This window comes from Sparus aurata, chromosome 19, assembly GCF_900880675.1.
Source record: "Sparus aurata chromosome 19, fSpaAur1.1, whole genome shotgun sequence".
In the NCBI taxonomy this organism is placed as follows: Eukaryota; Metazoa; Chordata; class Actinopteri; order Spariformes; family Sparidae; genus Sparus; species Sparus aurata.
Window position 1 is genome coordinate 14331336 of NC_044205.1, and position 20782 is coordinate 14352117.

The 20782-nt window shown below is 43.2% G+C and overlaps 2 protein-coding genes across 2 annotated transcripts; both read left to right on the plus strand.

The window, feature by feature from the left end:
* On the plus strand, positions 1–14519 carry tnfrsf11a (tumor necrosis factor receptor superfamily, member 11a, NFKB activator). Its single transcript, XM_030397538.1, has 10 exons — positions 1–377; positions 4818–4896; positions 5371–5496; positions 6196–6342; positions 6432–6522; positions 6924–7003; positions 7154–7261; positions 8384–8433; positions 8585–9527; positions 12936–14519. Exons 1-10 carry the CDS (start codon positions 303–305, stop codon positions 13217–13219), a joined length of 1983 nt encoding a protein of 660 aa, XP_030253398.1. The 5' UTR covers positions 1–302; the 3' UTR covers positions 13220–14519.
* Positions 14520–16686: 2167 nt separating this feature from the next.
* On the plus strand, positions 16687–19815 carry LOC115570496 (retinol dehydrogenase 11). The gene is made up of 7 exons (XM_030399115.1): positions 16687–16821; positions 17327–17442; positions 17706–17861; positions 17968–18072; positions 18393–18602; positions 19153–19345; positions 19449–19815. Exons 1-7 carry the CDS (start codon positions 16808–16810, stop codon positions 19549–19551), a joined length of 897 nt encoding a protein of 298 aa, XP_030254975.1. The 5' UTR covers positions 16687–16807; the 3' UTR covers positions 19552–19815.
* The last annotated feature ends 967 nt before the right edge of the window (positions 19816–20782 follow it).

Below are 20782 nucleotides of genomic sequence, written 5' to 3' on the forward strand. Positions count from 1 at the left end.
CTCCACACATGACGACGTGGTAGAGTTCCCTCCCTCCTTCAGTCAGTCAGTCACTTTTTACAAGCTGTTGCATGCAGCCCTCTCCACAACGCGTGGGTGAAAGCAGAAGGAAGATGAGAGGAGAAGAGAGGTGGGGAACTGCAGCTGCCTAACCCGGGAATGAAGGCGCAAGAATGCGCTGTGAGACGGTGTGGAGGAACCGCCGCAGTTACGCACACAAGAAGAAGTGACTCTCGGTGTTAAGAGTCTTGGCTGAGACAGAAAAAAATTGCCTCAGAAGTAGACTTCACTAAGCTGCAGAGATGAGACCGAACTTTTCTACAAGTTGGATAGTCCGAGGCTGGATAACGTGCGTCCTCGTCGGCTTTTACGCACAGGTAAAAACACACTCTTGGTGTTAAAAAGAGGGCTAAACACTTTACTGATGCAATCAATTTAAAAGTCAAACCAGTTATTACTTTTTTTATGCTTTGTCAGCTGTCAACGTTTTAAGGGCTGCCACTGGCAATTTAAAACCCGGAGACAGAGAGTCAGGATGGTTTGTTTTTGCTTGATGTTGTTGGACAAGAAGATATGTGACCGTAAACCAGAATAAGTGTCATCACATCGGATGATTTGTATGCGCGGGTCAGAAGGGGGAAAGAGAGGGAGGGGTTGCATTTCTACGCCCGGACACTGACTGGAAACAGTTGTGTTTGGGTCGAGTCCACCTCCCCTGTTCTGACCGCAAAAACGCCGCTGGCAGCTGGATGCTCCTCTCCCCTCACCAAGCGCTCCCTCCCGGCTCCAGAGGGGACCGGCGCGGGCCAAGCGGCTCATCAGGAAGCTCATTAGCTGCGCCGGAGTAGAGGTTTTCCAAAGTGAGAAGCGGGGGGTCCCATGTGGAGTCAGACTAACAAAAAAAAAGAAAAGTGCTGTACTGTTAATATCACATGAGGCCAAATCTCTTTTTTGTGGGAACTTCTTTCTTTCTTTTTTTTTTCTTTTGCCAGTGGCATGATCAAAGATACTGATAAAATCATTATAATCACTACACCCCAGCTGATGCTCTGCCACGGTTTCACTGAGGGAACTAAAAGTGAATGGCCCCTATCATGTTGTCCATGTTTGTTGTTAAGTCCAGGCAGCTAACTCTGTCCAGGTGGAGTAGTTTATAAGCTGTGGTTGTAGTGGTGGGACTGCTGGGCACCAGTGATCTATCACTGCCTGTTGGCCTGCATTACCGTAAACCAGCATCGTTATGACTTTGACTGGAACAGGCGCTCTTTTTCTTTCTTTCTTTCTTTCTTTCTTTCTTTCTTTCTTTCCCTCTTTTCTCTTTCTTCCCTGTTTTCCTTCTCTGCCTCTCCAAAATATGTTGCTATGAGATAATGCTGCGGGAGGGCACTGCATCCTGTGGAGATCCAGAGAGCTAATGGTACAGGAGGGGAGAAAAAAAACAAAAAACCCAAAAATGTTTTTCTCAAGTCACATTTGTATCATGCCTGGAAAAGGAGTCACCGCGTGGAAGGAAAGCAGAAAGTTTTCGTGTACGTTTTAAGGTGACACTGCAAACCTCTGGCTTTGGTTTTGTTTCTCACCGTGGTCTTGCCATCACTGACTCACAATATCCCGAAAGAATTCCCCTTCATTTTCTTGGTTTTCAACCGCTTCATCCAATCTCTTCCAAATTCATTTCAAACTGTCTGTGCGACATTGTGCAATACAAGATTACTTCAAGATGTGGAGAGCACAAAAAAGTCAGAATGTCATGAACAGGGCTTTTGGTGGATTCATTTACTTGCCTCGACTCATAGCTTCCGAACTTGTTATTGGTCCGCTTCTTTTGCCATCCATGCATTCATCAGTTAATCTGTCTGTTATTCACTCATCCATCCATCCATCCATCTACTGGCGCGTCAGGGATCTGTGTTGTGTCTACCTCAGTTTGAGCAACAGCAGGACATTGCTTCAGGCTTGCAGATCCAAATTTAATTTAAATGCATGGACAGCAGAGACATTACCTTGACAGATGAAGCATGTGTGGCTACATTATAATTGTTTTAAGGCCTTCAGTACGTCTCTAACATACCTCTCTAGCTCAGTTAAAAACAATCAGCACAGACAATAGTCGTCTCAGGACTTCTTTTCCAGACGTTATTGCAGTATCTGCTTTCCTCTGGCTTTGAGTCGACTTTCATAATTTGCGATTGTTGTGTTCACGGGCTCTTGGCTGTCTTTGCTGATTTCCCAGCTCCCCTTCCTCTTTAAGCCACTCTTTCCTGTTCCAATTCTAAAATATGTCAGTTCATGTGCACTGATGGATTTTTTTATTTATTTATTTTTTTCTCCCTGGAAAAACTTACAGAGCTTGTCATTTGATACCCAGGTTGTATTGGGTAGCGAGAATATCACAAACCCTTTTTGTGAGATAAGACATTCGGAAGCTTATTCTTACTCAAGTTTTTAAGTTGCTCGTGTGGTTAAAGTTGTGAAAGGACTTATCGATTTCAAAACTTGTCCATGTCCAGATTTGTGCAGGTGCCACTTCAAAGCGTTTGTATTTATGGCCTTTTAAAGAACTGATCACAGGTGCAAACACACACTACACAGAGATTGGATTGTGCTTTTTACAGCACCTTATCATGGATCGCTGGAAACCTGCGGAGGCCTTAAAGTCACACAGTGCTTCTCTTGGCTCTGTGCCGGCGGCTGCTGCGGCCGTTATGCAAATCCTCTAGTTTTCTGACAGCAATGGAATGCACTCTGCTCACACTCACCTTACCGGTAAAGGATTTGTAAAAGGTAAACAAAACCTCTCAGAAAAGGTGATAAAAAAAAGGGGGTGTGGTAACTGAATATCTCTGGAACAACAGGAGACTCTCGGCCCCCTTTGTCTTCCTTTCTCAATCCAATGCATCTGACTGTGCCCCCACTCCCCTCTCCATGTTCTCTCAAACAGAAGTGACCAGATGAATCCATACAGCAGATAAAGTTAGTTCTGAGGTTGGATGCTCCGACTTGGCCGGTGTCAGAACCTATAATCATATAGGGTGGATCAGCTCTTTTTTTCCCTCTTTCATATATTTAGTGTGTCAAAACATACTGCCTCGCGTTACTGAGACCCAATGTTTAGATGTGGCGGTAAGGAAAATACAATTCCCAGCATTCCTTTGGCTTCCTGCGCACTCTGGCCCAGTTGTCCGGATTGACCGCCACCGGCCCTACAGCTGTGCCTCCACGTCTATCTCTAAACTGCAGTTTGAACCTCTTTAGCATGGGAACCTCTCCTACTCCTGTCGCTCCTGTCTGCAGCAGCACATGGTCCTGGTTAGCGCTGCGGTGCACACTACGAGAGCTGTGCATCATTATCCCTCTGGTTAGATTATAAAACAAAGACTGGCTGATGTGTGAGGGGCTGAGTGGAGCTAATTAAATGCTTGGCAGTGCTCATGTTTGTAGCCTGAGGCCGGGCAGACACTGAGACCTAACAGAGCCTGAAAACGTGGAGGTGTGAGAAAGACAACAACATGGGCGAAAGGAGGAGAGGGTGGGAAAGACAATGTCAGAGTCATGTGCTGCTGTTGTTTTTTTTTTTTATCTGAGCCCGACCAATTTTGGGGGCCAGTACAGATATTAGAAAGTAAAAAGAAACTGACCAATAACACATTATAACATGAATAATATTACTGTGCATATTTTTAATCTTACGCCAAGAAAAAACAGAATTCAGCGCTTCCTCCGGGTATGTGTTTTGCTGAGAATTGGTGTTCCAAACAGGAAACCGACATCTTCAGATATCTGTCGTGAGTTTCAGTCAGACAGATGCCTGATACTGACAGACAGACGAGGGCAGGAGGATGGATCGGTCACATGTCACTGGATTTGTGCAGCGTCGTCTTTGATGTACAAATCACACCATATACATGACCGGATACGTGTATAACTCAATGGGAAACAGGAACTGTCAGAAGGGCTGAATGACAAAAAGCGGGCGGTCGGTCCGAGGTCAGAGTGCAGGCAGGTCTATAGGTTGTGTTTTTCTACGTTTATATATAGACACTGTGGCTTTGGCACAGTTTCTGTCATAACAGCCAGATTCTCTAATTCAGCAATGTGGCAAGGAGTTTACCAGCCCCTAATTTGGGTCGGCTGGAGGGCGTGTTCAGTATGTATGTGTGTGTATGTGTGTGTATGTGTGAGAGAGAGAGAGAGAGAGAGAGAGACTGCCTGGCTTACCTTTGAGGCCTTTTTTTTTTACTAGAGTTCCCAGTATTTTATAGTTTAAAACACACGCAGATGTTTCACGGTCCACCTCCATGTTTCCTTTTCAACAAGAGCTCTGATTATCCATGTTAACGCTGCGGACTAAAGAAGACCTTTAGAGATGAACTTGGTATTTATCTCATCTCTCACATTTCATTCCCACCGATTATCAACTGACGATTGTCACTAGTGGGCAACCAAGACAGTATCTGCAACACGTGTTTATACATGTCAAGCTAACTGGAGTTGACTGCACCAGTTCCATTTGGTTCCCCTTACGTAACTGGGTACCATTCAGGTTTGGTTTACTGGTTTCGGATGCTGTACAGTCCAGCGCTGTGGTCAGGTGCTTCTGAGAGTGCGGAAAGAATTCCTGGGCATGTCTTGGAAAAGCTTTAACCATCCTCTTCCTCTCGTTACTCATCTCAAAATATCACGTGTGGATCTGAAGGATAAAGTGAAGAGGGCTCGCATTAGACAAGCGACACGTTCATTGAGGAAAGTTGTGAAGCACTGCCTGTTCACACAAAATAACAGCAAAGTAATTTTATCTCCATCTCTCTATTTTTTAGAACGTGGTCTCCAAATCTCTCACATGTGATGAAAAACATTACGAAAAAAACTCCAGATGCTGCGAAAAGTGTGAACCAGGTAATATGATGCATGCATGAACGTATGTACACACACACACACACACACACACACACAGTGACACACACTTACACACACTTACACACGGATGAAAGCAAAACACCAGAAAGCGGTGTGAACATATTGCATATTTGGTTTTCTCAATGGAAGCAGCATGGAATAGAAATAGATTTCCGCTCGCGAAGATCCTGAATCAAAAGAAGGATGTTTAAAAAGGGAACATTTGGCTTAAAAATGGCTCCGAAATACACATGTGTTTTCACAACCACACATATACACGCACAATTTACTGTGACATTTGATCCGCTAAAAATATCCACTTTATTAAAAGAGGAAAAGGGCTCTAATTTAGTCAATTTCCCTCTTCTTTTCTCTTTTTCCATTAGGTTTTTAGTGGTTACTGTGATTATGCACGGGTTGTTAAATCCATCTGTCTTTCTTTTTACCCCTCTCCCTCTCTTTCTGTTCCGTCAGGCTTCCGTGTGTATACTCACTGCACTGATTCCCAACAGACTAAATGTATCAAATGCAGTCGTGGTGAATACCAGCCCGGCTGGACTGAAGAGATGCGCTGTATTCAGCAGAAGTTCTGTGACCCAGGTGAGTCCCCGGAGCTCGAACAAGGACTTCAGCTGTGGCACTGCGATCCCCCTCCGTTATAAATTATGCAAATGTGTGACATGGTGATATAGTGTGATGTCACAGAGTCACTTAATTAATGGCGGGAATACTGACGAGGTGTTTCAGGAGCAGTGCTTTCTGTTGGAGAGAGCTGCTTCGGTTGGTACACACTTTGACCCTTTAACTTTAAAGGTCAAGAACAAGAACATATATAAAACACTGAAGGAAATAAAAACAGTGAAAAAGCACAATAGGTCTCCTTGCAGGCAACACCTCTGATACAGTCTAAGCCAAAGTTAAACCAGAGTGGTTTGGAAAAGTATTTATTGTCATGCTTTTGTATTGATTTTGGACATCTCCTTTTATTCAAACAAAGCTCTGATCATGACAAAAATGTTCCTGTGTCTCATTACGAGGAAGGGAACTCAAAACTAAAGCGACTTCCAGGAAAATGTCTTGCAGACTGAAAATATGAAAATTCAATTGCATCAATTTGCATTATTATAAGGATAACTCAAATTCTTTGTGACAAAGCCAATTCCCTAACTCCACACGAGCCGAAACACAGACACAGATTCAGCCTGTGGGTTGGGGTTTTAGATGCACCACACAATGTCATTCCTTTCAAAGGATTTGGATCTACCTCTCCACTGAAACGCTTCCCGCTCTGACCCCTAGGGAAGGGTTTTATGATGAGGCCTGAGAACCCAGTGGCAGAGGAGCCCTGCCGATGCGATGCCGGCCTCCAGTGCTATCCCATCAACTGTGAGTTCTGTGAGAGGATACCCACCTGCAGCCCCGGACAGGGACTCGAGATGGACCCGGGTGAGACACACCTGAGCCAAATCAAAATGAAACATTTACAGTGAGTGTGTCACTTATATATATACTACAATGTATGTTGTTAATTGCAGATTCTACTAATGGAAGGCAGATCTGCGTTGGATGTAAGAAAGGCTTCTTCTCTGAGGTTAACAGCGCTGGACAATGCAAGCCATGGACTAAGTAAGTGTATATATGAAGACACACAAGGTTGTTAGCCTGGAATCATTTAATGTTGTGAGGAGGGAAATGGGTGGTTTGGGTAGTTGCTCCCAGCCCCATCACCAGCCAGCTGTCATGAGTAATACTCACACCACTTCCCCTGAAACCCGGACCAGACACCAGCCTCCACTTGCTGGCCGGATCTGTAATGACGATGATAATGATGATGACGACGAAGAGACAGAGAGAGAATTTTGTTTTCCTCAACCATCTGTCTGTTCTTCATCATTGCAGGTCCCATTGTAAAGCGGGGCGGTTTGGTTAGTTAATTGTAGAGAGAGGAAAAAAACACATGCAGTTTGTCAGCGTGTACAGATATTCCTGTTTACTCTGTGTTTCTGTGATTTCACCCTCTCTTCTAGTTGTAAAGCTGAAGGCAGGAGTGAAATACAGCCCGGCAGCGCTCAGGCCGATGCGATGTGTGGACCACCTGTCTCACCTGGTAAGACATGGCATGGACACATTCACTGCAGAAGACATGAAGCCAATATAAAGCAGCGGCTGGTGGTCTGATTCCTTCCTTTAGGAGACATTTATGACTTTCAGTCGATGTAGAGTTGAAAAGTAAGGTCCGAACTCCTCTTTCTTACAGCTCCAGCGCCCTCCTGGGTTATAGTTTCTGTGCTCTCAGTCATCACTGTTCTGTGTCTCCTCATCCTGCTCCTCTTCTGCTACAAGGACAAACTGAAATTACTCTCTGGTAGGTCTCACAGCCAGCATGCATGTCGAAGGCAACATGCACACCACTTGTTCTGTATCCTTTTTGTGTGTTTTTGGGGAGTCAAATCCCCCCAAAATCTAAATGAACACTGTCATCGAACAGCAGGTGTTCACAGCAAATTCTCTCGGTTGAAATTGTGCTTTTGCAATGCATTAGGGGTAATTATTTGGAATTTTCGAATTTTAGCGGCACTCTGAAGCAACCATAAGAGAAGTAAATATTGTAAATAGGGTACAGCACAACACAGTCATTCAGCAGTATGCTGTAGCTTTACACAAGGGTACACATGCTAACATGCTAAAACGCAAACAGCATGCTCACAAGCTAACAGATCTAGAAGGGGGTCCAATAAGGTACACATGCTAACATGCTAAAAGGCTAACAACATGCTAACAGGCCTACAAGGGGGTCCAACAATGGTACACATGCTAACAGCAAACAAACATTGTGCACAGGTGCAACACAGTAGTATACTGGCTAACATGCTAACATACTAACAAAGGGACTATCAGGCCTACAAGTGGGCCAACAAGATACACATGACAAGCTAGCTGTAAATGTACTGCAAGTGTGTATATTTATAACAATTACGGAAGCTTATGACAGTATCGTAATTTAGTTTTACATCAAAGTACATTGATACTTGTTGTCTACATTCCTGGGATTTCCATCTTAATTGCTGTAAAATACAGTAAAATAGATCATTACAATATACTACTGTGAATTTACTGCCACTATTAGCCAGTAATCTACTGAAAAATTACAGTAATGATTTTCACAGTGAGGCTCCTTATGAACGTCGACATTTTGGTCTCAAAGTCCTTTTTTAAGACCTGATGTCGAGAGAAAGTTGTGTTTTAAGACAAAGGTGAAAATGTGTGGGTAAATGTACTCTTTTTCATTAGAATTGGGACTCAAATTCATATAAATCTTGACAACATCTTATAGGTGTACATTGTAGTACAGAAAAACTCAATATTATCCTCAAGTTTGACTTAAAAAAACATAGTATTCAAACTGTTTACCTGCCTTCTTGTCAATAAGACCTCTGCTCCTGAATTCATCCAGTATTAAGGTGCAATAAATTGTTTCTTTCTCTAGTGAATCTGCGGTCCTGTGTCCAGAATCTGAAGAGAACTAGGATACAACAGGTAAAGTGGAGTTTAATTGAAAAAGCAATGCCAATATGCTAGAAGTAATCCCATAAACCTGCTAAAGTGATCATGAATCACAGGGAAACATTACAGCAAATGCTGCCCTTGAGTAATAACAGTTACATTTTCTTTGTTTCTGCCATTCTAGGAGACCCTTGCCCCTCTTTACCACAGTGGAGCCGGAGGAGGCGGTCCAGGAGGCCCCAAATGTATACCATGTGAAACAAGCAAACTCATCTGTCAAGCACCGCACAGTCCAGCTGATGAGACCCCTTGTACATTCCCCACCTCAGTTCCCGATGTCAAGGTGTCGCTGCCCCTCACAGAGGAAGAAGGGACCAAGGGGAAGACACAGACGGAGGCTCAGAGTGAAGGGTCCGGAGAACCGGAGGAGGTGTCGGAAGATGAGGAGGTCACAAGCGTGTCTCCTCTTTTGGCAGGTTCTTGTGTGTGCATCATTCCCATCCGTGAGCCACTGGAGGTAGGGGAGAATGAGGACTGTAGCCAGGCAGTCAGCCACGGGACTGCAGGAACCTGCTCGTGTGGAGGGCTCGATGGAGACGAAAGTGGCAAAGAGGAGAAAAGTGAGAGTGTAAGGTCCGACAGTGGCGGAGAAAAGGGGAATGGAAACCAAGACATTGTGGTTTCGTCCAAGTGTGAGACAGGTGTTACATCACTTGTCTCTCTTTCTCCTCCACTCCTCCACACCTCCGCGGCAATCCCTCCGTCCAGTCCACATCCTGAACTCTGCCTGCCGTTGTCTCAGGCTCAGGTGAGGCCGGAGTTCAAACCTCACCTGAGTGACAGGCCGCTGGTAAAACAGGAGGAATTTTACAGGCTGACAAGCACAGACTCCACCTCAACAGATAATAGTGCAGCCTTCACGATGACCTCGGTTAGCCCCTTGATGACTGCCTCATCTGTCGGAGATCTCTACCTGGACAAGCCGGCTGAGGTCTCGAGCCCGGAGCAAGGCCAGGGACTTTCCTGGGGGGACAGCAAGGGAAACAAACTCTCTTCTGTGGAGTCAGGACTGGAGTGCACACCTGAGAGCCTCCATAGTCAGCTGGCTGACCCAACTCTTACCTCAGGTAGATGAAAACGTAAAAACTCCGCGAATTTAAGCTAATTTGCATTAAAGACCATTTCTGCCAGAAAAAAGAATGAAAATGAGGAATTTCAAAAAAATACTTGTGACATTATTTAAAGCTATGAAATGGGAAGTCAAAATTGTGAGATAATGAGTCAGAATTATGACTGTTAATCTTCAAAGAATGACACATTAAGTTTGTACTTAGGCAGCCTCCTTAGTTACTCGCTTAAAGTCAAAATAATGAGAAACAAGGTCAAAATTTTGTGAATCAAAAATGTATAAAGAAAAATAATAGAATAATACTGATGATAATGATAATAATAATGCATTTAAAAAAAAAAAAATGTAAGTATGTTTTTTTGGCCTTTTTATGGCTTTATTGATAGTACAGCTGAAGACAGGAAACAGGGAGAGAGAAAGAGAGTGACACGCAGCAAAAGGACCCAGGCCAGGAGTCAAACCCGGGTCCGCTGCAGAGCCTCAGCACATGGGACGCGCGCTCTACCAACTGAGCTAAACGGCACCCCATAATAATGCATTTTTTGACCTCAAGTCATAGTTCAAAATTTTAAATTTGTCTCACTATCTCAAAATTCCGAGATAGTCTTCCTTAATGTGGATTACAAGTCAACATTTTTATTTTATTTTAAAGTTATGACCACTCATGATAAGCGTTTGTTCTCATTTTATTTTTGGTTTAAAAATAAAAAGTCTGACTTATTGTATATTTTTTTACTTACTTGGATAGTCCATCTCATCATTCCGATTCGGCATCGCATAATTGTCACGTTGTACTACTGTCAATGTTTTATATTTTCATGATTACTGAACTTTAGCTCTCCATTCATTTGATCTTCTGTACGTCTGTGGATAGATTCCCAGAGGGTATTTATTGCTGTCTTGGGGCAACACAAAACTTGCTATGGAGCTGGATATTTCCTGGGTTCTTTTGGTGTGACCGCTCGACAGTGTCACTGAAAGCTGAATGCACGGCGGCAGTGTGCTACGGGGAGAACGGCTCATTACAAAGACTGTGGGAGCACAGTTGTGTTTGCCAGGTGGATTCTGTGTTCTTTGTTTGTGTAGGCAGTCGCCACTGTATTGCCACAGGGTCGGAGCCATACACGATTTGATGGACTACATAGCAGCATTCCCTTTCCGCAAAATAGGTGGGACCAGCCACCAAGAATAACAGAATGAAATATATGTTGGTTTAAATGGAAAGTTTTACTGCCACATGGTTGAACTTCTATTGTTCTCACCAGGAACTTAACACGCTGCCAAAGAGAAAAATCTCCGGGAAACGCATTTATTGCGACCCAAACAATGAGCGGTTATGGTGAGTTATAAAAGCAGCATTATCAGAACCGTCTGAGCGGGACAGTGGTCAGCTCAAACTGGGGTATTATTAGGTGAACGAAACTTCTGACACAGGATTGGTTTCAGCATGAGAATAAGACGTTCGGGCGATTGTTTCCAAGAAATATGTTTTTATTAAAGCCAGAATTGATAGTCGGAGCCCAAGCCCACATTTTTTTTGGGGGGGGGGACCACACAGGGAGCAGGAATACGATACGTGAGTGTTTTGAGGAGCTAGTGAACCACCAGAACCGCACTCCAACACAGTGTTGTGTGTTTGTGTGTCAGTGTGAACTGTGCCATCTACAAAGCTCCTGTTTACCCAGAGCTCCAAAGGGTTGCGCAAAGTGACCACAGCTTTAATTGAAGCAAGATGTGCCCGGCTTGAGTAATACTTTTATAACCCTGCCCACCCAACAAAAACACACACACACACACACAAACTTGTGAAGCACATTTTTTTTTTTTTAACTCTCACTGATGACTGGGTACTTTAATTGCACGCTTGCCGGTCTGACACGAACAACATTTCCCATCATGCAGTAATGACAGGGGTTCCCGCACGTGCTATTTATAGGTCGAGCGAGGGTCAGAGGTTTCACCTGTCCACCTGAAATATTTCTAAACCTGAGCTTTTGCGTAGAAGCTGTCTAGTATAGAGCACCATGGTAATCCGTTGGCCACCGCAACAGTTTGTTCAAGTAATGACCCTGATATATTTTTCCGGTCAAGGAATTAAAACCCGGCAGCCGTCCAGGTAAAACAAGCTCAAGAACTGTGCACAATTGTGGTTTTTCAGCTCTAGTCTTCAGTTCAAAACCCCTGTCAGTGGACTGTATTGCTGCAATTGTTTGGGCATCCAGAAAAATCAGCTCAGTATTAAGAAAGGATAAACAGAAGAACCCAAGCAGATTCCATCGAGCTTTGTTTTCAAAGTTGCGGTGAAATGACATTCTTGCAAGCTAGACCTCTCAGACTGGTATTCCGGGAAAAGGCTCTCAGCTGGGGAACACAGAGACACACTTTCTTGGGAGTGTGTGATTGTGCTTGTCTGTCCTCGCAACTTTATAGGGCTATTTGTGCCTTTTAGTGTGTGTGTGTGTGTGTGTGTGTGTAGGAGTAAAAGTGTCTGAGTGTTGCTTACATTTACTGTGCTGGCGTGCATGCGTGTGCGCGCACACATGTGTGAATAGATGAAGCATGAGCCGTGAGTCACAGAAGGTCGGCCGGTCCTGTCTGCTGGAAAGTCAGACAGGAGGCTGGGTAAAATAGGAACCAGAGGCTTAATGTGGTGAGTGGTGGCTTACAAAAGAACAACAGACAGTTTGATTCCTAATTCACCTTGTTGAAATCCATACATGAACAAGACATGGATGTACATTTGTCGTTTTGTACAAACAGTTTTGATGTGGCTTTCACATTGTAGATGCACGAGATAAACCATGGAAAGTTCTGCTTTGGTTAGAAAGAGTTGAACAACACTTTTTTAGCATTTATTCAGCCACGTCTGTAAAAACCCTTAACCCTGACAAATGGCTTGTTTTCAGAGGTCTCGAGTTTCTCACGCTAAAAAGTGCCGGACACTGAAACAAATAAGGCGGAGAGGATATGATATGGCGGTCTATGTAGCTGTGGCCTCTCTGTGGTCATTCTGCATGGTCATTACACCCACTGTCCATTTGTCATCTGAGGTTAGCCAAGATATAGTCCCCTCTTCACTTGCATCATGGATAGAGGAAGCTCTATCTGCTCGTATGTAGGGGGAAATTTTGAGGCAGGCGACCATCCCATATATATTTATATACGTATTTCGACAGAGTTCACAACGAGGCGTCATTGCACTTGTCATTTCCTGGTTGGAAATGTTGATCCATTTGTCAGGAAACAAAGGCTTTTGTCACACTAGCCCACTTGTGGCTAAAAGTGTAGGCATTTTAAGAAAAAATTTACATACCAGGCAAATCTTGACCATAAATGGCGTCCCATCTCTTTCCCTGTTACCACTCACATGCCTTCCTTTTACTTATCGCAATCTTTTTCCTTTCAGGTCAGGTGTCTGGGAACCACAACACCACCTTCATCTCCAGTGGTCAGGTGATGAACTTCAGCGGCGATGTCATCGTCGTCTACGTCAGCCAGACGTCTCTAGGCAGCGACGGGGCGGGCCAGGACGACGCCTTTGGGAGCCCCGTCCAGGAAGAGGCCAACGAGACCGCCCCGTTTTTCCAGAGCTGCCCGAGGTCACAAGGTGACTCCGTTTCCCACAGCACCTTGCAAGACGAGACACTGCCAGTCCAGGAAGTGATGGAGAAGCGGCCACTGCGCAAGTGAAAAGCAACCGATGGCTGTTTATTTGTCAGTGCAAAGATCATCTCCCTCAGTTAGACGTCACACAAATGCCCCGATGAATCTTAGCTCTTAATGAAATCACAGGAAAAAAAAAAACAAGAAAATAAAACAAAGTTTGTCTTCCATACCAGCGTTCCATGAACAATGAAAGGAAGGTTTTTAACTAAATGATGGAATGTAATCTTTTTTCTATTTCATACATTAGTTGCTGAATCTTGTCTCAGGCATCTTCTTAAGTGCCTTTTCTTCATTTTCCAGTGGAAAGCTGCTGGCTTTTTTAAATGGAAACCCCCTTCATTCCAGACAGTGATGGGGAATTTTGTTGGGAATTGGATGTGGAACGAGAGTTCAGACTGGAGGAACTTCATGTTTTTACTATTGCATTAAAACTGCAGCCAGGTAATTGATAGAATCTCCCACCATCTGTCACCGAGTAGTCTGGGTTAATTCTGTACTATCCTGGTTTTTTAATCCTAAATTTGACATTTGGATGATTTCATGAGCTCCATTGCACAACAAAACATCCACTGTGTGGAAATAATTGTGTTTGCTCTCTCAGCTTCAAGCCAAAGTAAATATTTCTATGGTAGAAAAGTTAATCGATTTGCTACATTAATATCTGGCAGGGTAATCTCAAAGTTTGTTAAAGAATAAAACAATTGTGATGAAATTTAAACATTTCACTGAGTGAATTTCCCTTTCTTGTGGCTTTCAGGGTTTAACAAAAGCTAATTTTCAAGAGAGACAGTCAGTTTGGGTACGATGCTTGTTTATTCTGTATGTAGACTTTTTTATTCTCTTCTCATTGCACCTCAGGTGCAGTTTGTGTCTAAAAAAAAATGCTGTGCATTTGATAAGCTATTTTAATACTGGTTTGTGTTGTTCTATTATGTTTTAATGTGCAAGCCTTAATGAAGAAAGGTTAAATGTCAGCCTGTTTATATTTAGTTTTAATTAATTTTCACAAAGTAGATTGTTTATGTATTGTTTCAGAAGATGCATATGTGATCAATGTTTGTATATATTTTCAAAAGGAGCTTGATCTTTCTGTGAAAATAAGAATGAATACCCTCTTTGTGCCTTCTCTCAGTTGATTTGTGGATGTGTTGAGCGGAGCCATTAACAGCAGGCAAACACTCACGCTCGAGGAGTTAAAAGGGACTGTTCAATTACAACCTCATATGTATGCAGCCTCTCACTAACTATGTACATATCAATCAAACATTTGCAATGAACGACTGAAAGAATATTTTGATCAAAATTAAATATGTTTTGCATCTAATCCTTGCCGGGGATGGCTGCCATCCTGCATTCTGTGGTTTCTCTATGTCAGCTCTGCTATTCTGGGATCGACAAATTACAATGGAGTCAGTCATTTATCTCCTCAAGATGATCTATAATCTTTGTGAAGCAACGCTAATTACACATGTGGCAAGGCCGCTTTGTCTTCGTCCCCGTGCTGACAGACAGATAGACAGACAGACAGACAGACAGACAGGCAGGCAGGCAGACAGACAGACAGACAGACAGACAGACAGGCAGCCTTTCATCAGGCCCAGGGATGGCGAGCAGCTGTGAGGAGAAACTAATCTAGCAGTCAGACCAGCTAGCGTCACAGCGAGACCACATGAGAGGAGCTGGCAGCACTCATTTAGGCCTGGTTTGGGTCAGCAGGAGTATGTTTATAAATGTGTGTGCGTGTGTGCGTGCATGCATGTGTGTAAGTGTGCATCTTGTCTCAGCTTATTTTATGGTTGTTTGGGAAAACAGGAAGTTATGACTGGCTTTCACATGGTTTACATGAGACTTGGCTGGCCAGGCCGACACAGAACCTGACTGTAGATTGAAATCATTTCGGCTTTTTTTCTACAACCCCCCACCCGACCTTCCACGTGTGACAAAACAGTCTCTCAGTTGACGGACGGTATGCAGGAAGCTGTGACAGTGCACCTCCTAGTGGTCACTGTATGAGAGGAAGACGAAAAGAGAAGAAATCTAAAGACAAGGCTGGTCTCTGCTGGTCCAATTTTTTATAAGCGGGGCATTAAAACACACTGATGCAAACATACGACCCATTTACCAGCACACACTCTATTTTTAAAGGTGCACCACGTAGTTTTGGCAAAGAATTTTTAATCAGACAAACTCTCTTCGTGTACAAACTGACCTTAAAGAACAACACAAGTTCATACTGTCTCACTTTGTCTTACCTATATCTGGCGGACCCCGCCACCTTTCCAGCTTCAAACAGTGTTCTGGGGACCTTATTTTCCTCTGAGAACAGCTTACTTATTCTGGTACGGACCAAGTTATTATTCCTGAGTTTGTGTTATTACCTCATTAATATTGTAAATATCAAAAATCTGACTTTTAATTTCTTCTCTAAGACTACAAGGTGCCCCTTTAAATTATATTAACATAGAGGGGAAGAAGAGGAGGGAGGTCATTATCACCCCGATCCACAGTTAGGATAACAGTCGAGGTGACAGCTGAGACCTTCCTGTGGAAAGCACCAGAAAAATCCGCAGCAGTGAAATGCTGAAATTAAAGTCAGCTCACCTGTGGATCCAGCATCTCGATTTCTCTTTTGCACAGACAGTTATATATTAGATTAGCTAGATTTTCCCAATAGTCCGTTTTTTTTTTCTTCATCAGATGCAGTGTCGAGTTACCTCACAGATAGTGACTCTGCACGCAGGACATGTGAGGAGCTTAGAATTTTAATGAACTGCTTAAAATAATTCAATTCAAGTAACGCCACTTTAAACCTTAAAATGCTGCTTAAAGGTTAAAGGGGCACTAAGAAATTCAAACTCCAATTATTATTAATTGATAGTTAATATCACAATTAATGAGGTAATAACTGGACTAACTTTTTTCCATAACTGAATAAACAAGGTGGTCTCAGATTAAGGTCCCCAGAACACTGTCTGACGCTAGAAAGGTAAACAAGGTAAAACAAATGAATTTAGCTGAGTTTATTCAGTCGTAAAAACAAAGAAAGTTTGTTTACTTAGTATGTTTACACATAAAAAAAAAAAATAAAAAAAAAAAAGTCAGTCAATGAAGACCTAAAATTTCCCTTCCCAAAATTTCGCAGCGCACCTTTAATGTATGGACATAAGAAACATGTTTCATTCCATTTTTCATGAAAAAGAGTATTATTCTTACGAGGCAACGATGATTCTCATAATGGTAGTTAAGGGGCAGAGGATGGAGATAAAATGGTGTAAGATACAGTCTGCTGAGTCAATAGTCAGTGTAAATTAGGACAAATAGACAAACAGCTCTCTGTTACTCGGGCTTATAACGCAGTATTTATCATGTGATGGAACCCTGTTTGAAATTCTGTTCGATTGATTAGTTACAATAAACCCTGAACAGAGGAGGGATTTGTATCTGATTATGACTTCCAAGTGCTCGGGAATCATTTCGCGAGAAAATCTCTCCATCTGGGTCGTTTGTCTGTCGTCCTCTCTTTCACATTCCTGGAGTCTTGAGACATCAGCGGTGAAATAAGGAGCTACTCAAACTTTAGGATATTACCATTTTCGGTCGTAAAGTTAAGAAATGCAAGCACTCAGGTAAGACATTCCCTGCATAGTACATCACAGTAGACAGTAGGCAGTAAAAAAGATAAGATAAAAGTAGAATCACCTCTTTCGAGAAATGTTTTTTAACTAGCTCAGTGGAATTTTAGTTGGCCGTGTTTAAGCCGGCGTTGTTTTATCCACCCTGATTTGAATGGAGATTGTTGCTTCACCTCAGTTTAGACTAACCCTGAAATGTCGACTGCTTTTTCCAAGTCAGTTCAAAGCCCGTGACGTTCTAACTCAACATTTTAAGCGATGATTGTGGTTCCTGGCATTCGCTATTTTGCCTCAGGTGGTAAACCTCACCCACCTTGTAATTTAGTTATAGTAAGGTTAAACAAACATGTCACACAAACAGTCATTTATTCCCTTTATTTTTCTCGCGAAGTTCTTTTTTTTTTTCTCTCTCTCTCTCTCTCTCCTGTTGACAGTGAAAACTCAATTCCAGGATTCACCTTAATTGTTGACAGTATCATCTTCATACCTCACTCTTCAGGTCTCTGTTTATCCCCAAGTGGTCCTCAGACGTGCGTCTGGACGGGAAGACAGCTGTAGTAACGGGGGCCAACGTTGGAATAGGCAAAGAGACGGCTAAGGATCTGGCCGGCAGAGGCAAGCACACAAAGCTAAAGAGAGTTCAATGATGTCTTATAGGCTCTTTGTGTTTTTTTTTTTAAATATTCATTCTGGCTGTGAGGCTCAGAGTGCCTGCGTGGGAAACATGTTGAGCTGCAAGAATAACAAGTCTAATGAGGTGGCTCAAATATTAAACTGCCGAAACACAAATGTTTGAGCTCGGCAGCAACCTTACCTCTGCTCAGATTTCAACATGAACCCACACGCAGTCACCGCTAAGAGGTATTGAATTTCCGTAGGTGCGCGGGTGATTTTGGCGTGCAGAGACATGGCGAAGGGAGAGCAGGCTGCCCGTGACATCATGAGGGAGGTGCGGGGGGCCAAGGTAGTCGCCAGGCAACTGGATCTGGCTGACACCAAATCCATCTGCCACTTTGCTGAGAATATCTACAACAGTGGGTCGCATGCACACACACACACACACACACACACACACACACACATATACACTGTGCATTTTTCATGAGGACTGTGATGCAGGTGACACATCTTGCTTTGCAGCTGAGAAGGCTCTTCACTACCTGGTCAACAATGCAGGTGTGGCTATGTGTCCGTATGGAACAACAGCGGACGGATACGAGATGCAGTTTGGAGTCAATCACTTGGGTACGAGATTAAAACAGCCAGGAAATACACCAGTTTCGGGGGAGATCGTCCCTGTGTTTAGCTGATTGAACTCCGTGGGCCATGTAATGATTAGAAATGAATTTGCAGTCGCCCTCCCTACTTTTCATTTCATGGCACAGTGGCACGCAAACACATTATCGAGCAGCTGTTTTTTTGGTGTCTCTGCCCCCGTTGAGCAAATCTCCAGAGCCTTTGTGTATTTTATTAATATATTTCCCTCTGTGTCTCATTTCCTCCCGCTCTAAAAAAAAAATCCATGATTTTCCTTCCACTTCCAACCCGTTCTCTCCCACATCCAGGTCATTTCTTCCTGACCTTTCTGTTGCTGGACCTGCTGAAGCACTCGGCCCCATCCCGGGTCGTCAACTTGTCATCGGCGGCTCACTCCCTGGGCAAGATCCAGTTCGATGACCTGAGCAGCGAGAAGGGCTACCACCCTGTCCGGGCCTACGCGCAAAGCAAGCTGGCCAACATCCTGTTTACTAGAGAGTTGGCCAAAAGGACTGAGGGTAGGGCATGTGTGTGTGTGTGTGTTTGCGACAAAGTCTATGCATCATGTACAGCATGTTTGTCTTTCTGTCTCTTTCTGTGCCTCTTCTCTTGCTCTCGGTGCGTAAAAAATCGATCTGCATCTCTTGCCAGTGTGAGAGTCTCATGCCTGAACCACAACCCCTCTGGGCGAGAAGCGCAGCAAGGAGAAACATGTCGGTGGAAAACACTTGACGAGTGAATCACTGCCCCGCGGATCACACCTTGTTTGCCGTTCTCACCATTAAGATAATGACATGTTTTTATGTGTTTTATCACGTTGTACCAAACTCTAGATGGACCGTGTGCATAGGTAAAAGTCAGGGATCATCGTGCTGTGGATCCTGAAAGTGATCGGGTGTGTTTTGCACTCTGTGACCCGTGTTCAACTCGAATTAGGTTGCTTTGATGGGTTTTTCCTTCATATCAGACTGAGGAAAACAACATTAGAGGACAAAACTCGACCTGCCTTGATAGGTTCACGTACACAGCGCAAATGAGACAGAGTTCTGTGTGTCCCTTTGCCTACAGTTCTAGGTGTCATGGCTTACTCTGTGGACCCCGGCGTTGTGAACACTGAGATCTCAAGGCACATGATGCGCCCCATTGGGGAACTCGTCAAGACCTTCGGTTTTCTGATTAAGAGCCCAGCAGAGGGAGCCTACACCAGCATCTACTGCATCGTCACTCCTGAGAACCAGATGCTCACCGGAGGATACTACAAGTCAGTCTGATGCGCTGTTGAAGTCTCACGATCAGCTTGAAACTTGCATGTGCAGAAGAAGAACTTACTACTCCATCTTTTTTTGGTTCTTTTTCCCTTACAGGGATTGTGCCATTGCAGAGAGCTCCAGGGCAGGTCAGGACGACGGCAGCGCCTTAAAGCTGTGGGCTGTGAGCTGCCGCCTGCTCGGCATCCGCTGGAGATAAACGCACACACTTCAACAGGCTCTTCCACACGTGCTGCACGTGAAGCCACATGCACAAGCACTACAAATACTATGCAGATGCTGTGTTTAGTGACTGCTTATACTGTGATGTATGTGATGGATGGAAAATTGTGTAAGTAGGTGTATAGGATAAGAATACAATCTACTTATTGGAGCATTTGACTGGAAGTTTTATGAAATCTGAAAGGTTGGAGAAAGAAATCGTAATAGACGCAGCTAATAAAATGATCATTAATCTTCCGAACTGCTGATCGTTCTCGTGTGTTTTATTTTTTTGACTCACCCAAAAAAGCAAGCTAGCGCAATCAGCCTGAGGAAATATAAGGCAAGAGTGTGTTTTTTGGTAACACTTTATAACAAAGGCACTAATCATACACTTAAGTAAGGCTAAGCTAATGCATGACATTATAGCTTCATATTTTTATGTCCTGCTTTCAGGGAGGCTGAGCAAATACACGGGTCTGAAATAATATCTGGAGTCCTGCTAATTTAACTGAACATTAACAGTGTTGCAATAAGCACCCAAAAGTCTTACTTAAGTAAAACCAAAGACGTCATGTTCAAATATTACTTTCATAAAAGACACCCACATGACTAACACTTAGTCTCAAGGTTCTGATATTAAATGTCCATAAGTATCAAAAGCACATATGAAATTAAATCATATATGTATAATGTATATGTATATACTATATGGGCCAACAGATTATTGGCCTGGTTGATTTTCAGCAATTGTCAGATTATTGGAATCAGTTTTTATTTTGTGTATTTATCTGACTTCAAAGTAACTAGTAACTGAAGTTATCAAATACAAGTGCGTAGCAGATACAAAATACAAAGGTGAGTACAAAGTAGCAGAAAATAGAAATACTCTAATAGCAAAGTAGGCCTACAAGCTCCCCACAATTGCGCTCAAGTGGAGTACTTGAGTAAATGTACTTAGTTACATCTCATCGCTTACTATAAATTCATTTTTGAAGAAACTGAGCCTTTTTTTAAACTGTAATTGATTGTCTGAGAACTGATCAGGTCATTTGTTGGAATTCACAACACTGAATCAGATCAGTATTCCTGTATTGTCCCACAAACGGGGAAATGTGTTTGCCACAGCGACCAAAGGAGAGAACATTACGAAAAACAATAACAATAGTAAAACAAAGTAAACGATCTAATTAAAAAGGTAAGAAATAGAAAACACTCGTTTGTACATA

Coding starts and splice junctions, on each gene's coding strand:
- LOC115570496 (XM_030399115.1), top strand. Junction 17,443..17,705: donor TAAGGATCTGGCCGGCAGAG/GCAAGCACACAA, acceptor GAATTTCCGTAG/GTGCGCGGGTGATTTTGGCG. Junction 18,073..18,392: donor GTTTGGAGTCAATCACTTGG/GTACGAGATTAA, acceptor TCCCACATCCAG/GTCATTTCTTCCTGACCTTT.
- tnfrsf11a (XM_030397538.1), top strand. CDS start 303: ATGAGACCGAACTTTTCTACAAGTTGGATAGTCCGAGGCTGGATAACG. Junction 4,897..5,370: donor CTGCGAAAAGTGTGAACCAG/GTAATATGATGC, acceptor CTGTTCCGTCAG/GCTTCCGTGTGTATACTCAC. Junction 7,004..7,153: donor TGGACCACCTGTCTCACCTG/GTAAGACATGGC, acceptor TCTTTCTTACAG/CTCCAGCGCCCTCCTGGGTT.